General features: G+C 45.6%; 1 protein-coding gene across 1 annotated transcript in view; it reads right to left on the reverse strand.

The window, feature by feature from the left end:
* The window catches only part of tmcc2 (transmembrane and coiled-coil domain family 2), a 131,544-nt gene extending 129,389 nt beyond the window's left edge, over positions 1–2,155 (reverse strand). The window contains exons 1-2 of the mRNA XM_080209747.1: positions 2,096–2,155; positions 1,579–1,746 (exon numbers count right to left, since the gene is read on the reverse strand). Coding sequence (XP_080065873.1) covers positions 1,579–1,746 — 168 coding nt within the window. The 5' untranslated portion in view covers positions 2,096–2,155. The remainder of the gene's footprint in view (positions 1–1,578; positions 1,747–2,095) is intronic.
* Between the last annotated feature and the right edge of the window lie 4,740 nt (positions 2,156–6,895).

Raw genomic sequence — 6,895 nt, forward strand, 5'->3', positions numbered from 1 at the left:
TTCTACCTTCCTCCGCCGAAAGCTCTTGGCCTGGGCTACAACTTCAATTCAATGCTTAGCTTTGATGGTCAGTCCTCACGTGCAAATTGAAGCAGCAAGTCTATGCAGGCTGTAAGACTGTGCAGCAGATCGTAGTTCAGTCCGATATTGTCTTCAACCAACGCATCCACACCCACTTGTCAATAGGATTTACAGACTAGTGATTAGGAGTGGGCTGATTTTGCACTCCATTGCCAGAGGCAGTGGCAGATTTGCCCCACCCAGATAGATCATTGTCCAGCTCTAAGAGCACAAATCAGCAGATTCAAGGAACACCACTTTTTACAGAATGCGCAAATGAAATTTAATTTCAATACCTTTCATCAGGATTTTAACGTGCGACCCGAACACACTAGCTGGAGTAACAATTCCTCCCTGCACAATTACTCAACCTTAGATTTCCATTCCAAATGTGCACATTGAAATTAAGTGCAGCCAATAATCATTTCAATTACACAGCATCCAAACTACAGACTGCAAGTAGATAAGAGTCCTTCAGTGGCCTGCGAACCACCCTTGGGTGTAACACAACAGACCAGTTCACAATATCTTATTGAAACGAAGGTTAATTTTGAAATCAGAAGAATCACAGTTTGTGACAACCAGATGAAGGCAAAGAGCCCAATCAACCTTGACCCAAACCTCTCTCCTCTAAGAGGAAATGAAGACTGGTGAAAGCAGGAAGCAATAATGTCAGCTGAGGGGGAAATCTTATGAGAATCCCTGCAGTGCAGAAGGGTGCCACTTGGCCCATCAAGTCTGCACTGACAATCCCACTCAGGCCCTATCCCCATAACTGTACCGATTTACCCTACTAACCCTCTGACACTAAGAGGCAATTCAACATGGTCAATCCACCTAACCCACACATTTTGGACTGTGGGAGGAAACCTGAGCACCCAGAGGAACTCCGTGCAGACACAGGGAGAATGTGCCAACTCTTAGAGGCTGGAATTGAATCCAGTTCCCTGACGCTGTGAAGCAGCAGTGCTCTAACAAGTGTGCCACTGTGACCTGCACATCTTTGGACTTTGTATAGCACCTCTGACAGTCTAAAACACCCCAAGGTGCTGCACATCTTTGGATTGTGGGAGGAAACCGGAGCACCCGGAGGAACTCCATACAGATAGAGGAAGAATGTGCCAACTCCTAGAGGCTGGAATTGAACCCAGATCCCTGACGCTGTGAACTCCACACACACACACACTGACCCAAGGCTGGGAATCCAACCCAGGTCCCTGGCACCGTGAAGCAGCAGTGCTAACCACTGTGCCACTGTAACCCACACCTGCACATCTGTGGACTTTACGTCACACCTTTGACATTATAAAGCACCCCAAGGTGCATCTTTGGACTTCATCTAACACCTCTGACGTTATGAATCACCCCAAGGTGCTTCAGAGGAGGGTTGCTAAACAAAATTTGCAACCACACAAGAGACAAGTAAGGTCCACCCAAGAGATAGGGTCCTTTCAGAGGGGGGGGGGGGGAATAATCATTACTAGAAGGAAAGAGGGAGGTCTATCTTTTTTTTGGTACCTTCAGGTCCGGAGTTTTGTTATTGCGGGATGATGGAGGCTGTGAGAGAGATGGGCAAGCAGCATCTGTTGGAGCAGCATCACCTTGCTGCCTGAGTGCAGCATCAGCACCCGCCTTCAGCCCCAGCTCCTCATCCAGGGGCAGTTCATCAGACTTACACCGCTTCATCTGCAAAATAAAAAGAAGGGGCGGCGGGGGGCGGTTAATTCGTGAGTGGGATCTTGCTGTGAATACTCCTTAAAGCCCCCCACACAAGTCAGACAAATCAAAACAGGCAAAATCCTGAATTAAATATCACCGGCGGCTGAGAAAGAGAGGGAGGGAAATACTCCCCCCTCCTCTATAAGCCCTCCCCCCAATAAATTAAAAGACTTTTTGAGGTAAAATTTTCATGGCGACACCGCCTTTTGATTTTTTTTCCGGCCGGAAAATTACCGCAAGCGGCTAAAATGCACAACACTTTACTTCATGAATTAACAAATCCCGTCGATTGAAGTGATCGCCGATGGATATTTACATTATTTTTTTTTAACCGCCATCACCGAAGCTCCTTCGAGGCGCCGCCGCCTGACTGAGATGAACAGCCATGTCCGCGGCTTGCGGGGGGGCGGGACCAAGCCGAGCCCCGCCCCGCCTTTGCGCCTCCAACCAAACCTGCCCGCCCGCCGGAAGTGACTGCCGATGGTGATCGACACCCCCTCCGGCCAATCAGACGCCGGGGATGGGTGAGAAGGTGTGGGCGGGGCTTATGGGGCCACATTCAAGGTAGGTTGCAGCTGGTGTCTCCCATTGAAATGAGACAGAGGGAGAGAGAGGGGGAGGGTGGCAGCAAAGTGCCTTCATTATCAGAGCTCCTCTGCACTGCACAGGCATCTCAATGCAACTGCTGTCTTCCGTATGTCACATTTATGGGGCACCATTACCACAAAGTATCCCACAGGGGCAATGATCAGAAAATTGACATTGTTAAGGCAATATTAGGACAATCGTAGAATGCCTACAGTGCAGAAGGAGGCCATTCAGCCCATCGAGTCTGCACCGACCGCAATCCCACCCAGGCCTTATCCCCGTAACCCCATGTATTTTCCCTGCTAATCCCCCTGACGCTATGGGGCAATTTAGCATGACCAATCCACCTAACCCGCACATCTGTGGACTGTGGGAGGAAACTAGAACACCCGGAGGAAACCCACGCAGACTCGAGCAGAACGTGCAAACTCCACACAGACAGTGACCCAAGCCGGGAATCGAACTCGGGTCTCTGGCGCTGTGAGGCAACAGTGCTAACCACTATGCCACAGTGCCTCCAATTGACCCAATTGGTCAACGGGGAAGATTTTCCTTTCTTCTTCAGCCATGATTGAATGATGGAGCATACCTGATGGGCTGAGCGGCCTAGTTCTCCTCCTATGTCTTATGGTCTTATCTCTATCTTGAATGGGTGACACCTTATTTTTAAACATCGATCCCTTGATCTAGCTCCAACAAGAGGAAACATTCTTTCCAAATCCACCCTGTCAAGAATCTTCTCAATCTTTCATGTTCCAATTAATTCGCCTCTTACCCTTCTGAACCTCAGTCAATAGCCTGACCAATCTTTCCTCATAAGACAACCCGCTGTTCCAGATTTAGACCAGGAAACCACATCTGAACTGTTTCCAATGCAATTACATCCTTCTTTAAATAAGGAGACCAGTACTGCGCACAGTATTCCAGCTTGCCCTCAGCAGTATCTTTCAGAACTGAAGCATAACCTCCCTACTTTTGTATTCAATTCCCCAAACAATAAACAAAAACTTTCCAGTAGCTTTACTAACCTTTTGTGATTTATGCACAATGACACCCAGATCCCTCTGCATCTCAAAGTTCTGCAGTCTTTCACCATTTGGACAATACACATTTTTATTCATCCTGCCAACACGGGCAACTTCACATTTGCCCACATTGTCTTCCATTTTTCAGATCTTCGTCCACTCACTTAACCTCAATATTACTTTTTGTAGCTTCCTTACGTTCTCTTCACAAATTACTTTCTTAATTATCTTTGTGTCAGCAAATTTAGTAACCATATTTGCAGCCCCTTCATCCAAATCGTTTATATAGATAGAACATAGAACATAGAACACTACAGCACAAACAGGCCCTTCGGCCCACAAGTTGCGCCGACCACATCACCTACCAACCTACAGACCTATCTATAACCCTCAATCTCATTAAACCCCATATACTCATCCAGAAGTCTTTTAAAAGACCCCAGCGAGTTCGCCTCCACCACCACTGATGGCAGCCGATTCCATTCACTCACCACCCTCTGAGTGAAAAACTTACCCCTAACATCACTTCTGAACCTCCCTCCCCGCACCTTAAATCTGTGTCCTCTCGTAGCGACCATTTCAAACCGGGGAAATAGCCTCTGAGAGTCCACCCTATCTATTCCTCTCAACATTTTGTAAACTTCTATCAGGTCAATGTAAAACATTGAGGCCCCAGCACTGATCCCTGTGGCACACCTCTTATTACATTCTTCCAACTCAAAAATAACCAATTTACTCCAACTCTCTTACCCATTGATGCTGTCAGACCTGCTGAGATTTTCCAGTATTTTCCAGTGTTTTTGTTTCAGATTCCAGCATCCGCAGTATTTTGGAGCTCTGACGAAGAGTCATCCAGACTTGAAACGCTCGCTTCCATTCAATCTCCACAGATGCTGCCGGACCTGCTGAGTTTCTCCAGAATTTTCAGTTTTTGTTTCAGATCCCAGTATCACCAGTTCTTTTTCATTTTTCTGCCCACTCTGGCCAATCATAGAATCCCTACAGTGCAAAAAAAAGTCATTGGGCCTGTCAAGTCTGCACCGACCATATCCCATTCAGGCCCGATCCTTGTAATCCAATATATTTCCCCTGACACTAAAGGGCAATTTAGCATGGCCAATGCACCTAATTTGCACATCTTTGGAATGTGGGAACACCTGCAGAAAACCCATGCAGACACAGGGAGAATGTGCAAACTCCGCACAGGCAGTGCAACCCCGGTCCTTGGCGATGGAGGCGGCAATATTAACCACAACACCACCATGCCACCCATGCATAAAATCTTCTATTCATGCTAATAGCACACTGCACCTTGAGCTTTTACTTTCTGCAATAATCTTTATAATGCCTTCTAAAAATCTACAGTATATCCCCTTTAACCATTGCACATGATACTTCAAACAATTCCAATAAATTGATTAAACATGATTTCTCTTCACAAAACCAAATTGACTCTGTCTGATTGCCCTAAATGTATCAAAGTGTCCTGCTATAGTATTTTCATAATAGCTTCTAACATTGTCCGTTTGTACCCAAATAGGCGCTAGTGTGTGGAAACTAAAGGATTTTCACAATACCTTCACTGCTTGTTAATATAACCCTATTTGTGATACTAATAAATAATTAATTAAAGTGGATTTTGGAAAGGTTTTGTTTTTTAGGGGTGGCACGGTGGCACAATGGTTGGCACTGCTATCTCACTGCGCCAGGGACCCGAGTTCGATTACCGGCTTGGGTCACTGTCTGTGTGGAGTTTTCACATTCTCCCCATGTCTGCATGGGTTTCCTCCGGATGCGCCATTTTCCCCCCGCAATCTAAAGATGTGCTGGTTAGGTGGATTGGCCATGATAAATTGCCCCTTTGTGTCAAGGGGGATTAGTTAGGATAAATGCATGGGGTTATGGGGTTAGGGCCTGGGTGGCATTGCGGTCGGTGTAGACTCAATGGGCCGAATGGCCTCCCTCTGCACTGTAGGGATTCTATGATAGTATGGCAGATATGAAGTGATCTGACCTTTAGTTTCCTGCATTCTGTCTCCCTCCTCTTTTGAATAAGGGAGCCATATTTGTTATTTTCTAATCTCATGGGAATTTCCCCAAACCTGGAACTTTGTAAAATTAAAACCAATGCATCAACTAACTCACTCGCCGTTTCTTTTAAGACACCGGGACGAAATCCTTCAGAGCCTAGAGTCTTGTCTGCCCAGAGTTGCAACAATTTACTCGATACCAATTCCCGGAATATCAATTCCCTGATGATTGTAGTTTTTTTAATTCCTCCTTCCCTTCCATTTCCTGATTTACAACTATTTCTGGGATATTACTTGTACTCTCCGTCATGAAGACCCAAGCAAAAAACCTGTTCAATTCATCTGCCAGTCCATCTCCTTATTTTCCATTATTTATTCCCCAGGTATTTTCTATTGGACCAAAACTCGCTTAGTTAACTCTTTTCTCTTTAAAATAGCTTCAGAACACCGTGTCCTGTATAATGTTTAGTTTAGGCCATTAATATATATCAAGGGAAGCAGTAATCATACTCCAACCCCCTGGGGAACACCATCAAATACTTTCCACCATTCCAAACAACAACTATTCACAGTGTCTCTGTTTCCTGTCATTCAGTCAATTTTGTACCCATGCTGCTACTGTCTGTTTTGTTCCATGAGCTCGAACACTGCTGATAGGCCTGTGTTGTTAGAATGTAACCAGTGACAACCTTGTATTGGATGTAATGTGACCAATGAGAACAAGATGTAAGGGTCAGCAGACCCAGTAAACCATGGAACCAATTACAGAATGTCCAGTTGACCAACTGATTCACTATAAATAGGAACCTGTTAGAATTGTAGGGAGCTTGGAGGGGCCCAGGGTGAGGTCCCAAGTTTGGAATAATGATGTTTCTTTATTAAACCCTTTCTTTGATTTATAAGTTGGCGTAAGTTTTGTTGTATTTTCGTAAGTGCATTTTTGAAGTGTTTCTTCTGAGGAAACATACATGGTGAGTTGTGCTGATTGTCCCTTGAAGGGCAACACAGCAGAGTAAGGGTCACCTGGCTCAGTGGAGCAATTGGGGTGCAGAGTGGGTGATCACCCCAGAGGATGAAGGACTAGGGCCGGTGTGCTGACTGCTGTCTATTTTTTCCTTATTGATAAATATCTTTGTGTATCTCATGAAGTCTGTGAACATGCATCATTACAGCCTGTTCTGTGGCACTTTTGCAACTGCCTTTTGAAGTCCATATCCAAGGGGAGGCAGTGGTGTAGTAGCACAATCACTGGACTTGTCATCCAGACTCTCATGACAAGATCTAAGCACCTGGGTTCAAATCCCACCTTGGCAGAAGGTGAAATTTAAATGCAATAAAAATCTGGGATGAAAATGCTGACCATTGTTGATTGTTGTAAAAACCCATCTGGTTCACCAATATCCATAAGGGAAGGCAATCTGCCATCCTTCCCTGGTCTGGCCTACATGTGACTCCAGAGCCACAGCAATGTGA

This window comes from Carcharhinus amblyrhynchos, chromosome 22 (assembly GCF_965287045.1).
Source record: "Carcharhinus amblyrhynchos chromosome 22, sCarAmb.v2.hapA, whole genome shotgun sequence".
In the NCBI taxonomy this organism is placed as follows: domain Eukaryota; kingdom Metazoa; phylum Chordata; class Chondrichthyes; order Carcharhiniformes; family Carcharhinidae; genus Carcharhinus; species Carcharhinus amblyrhynchos.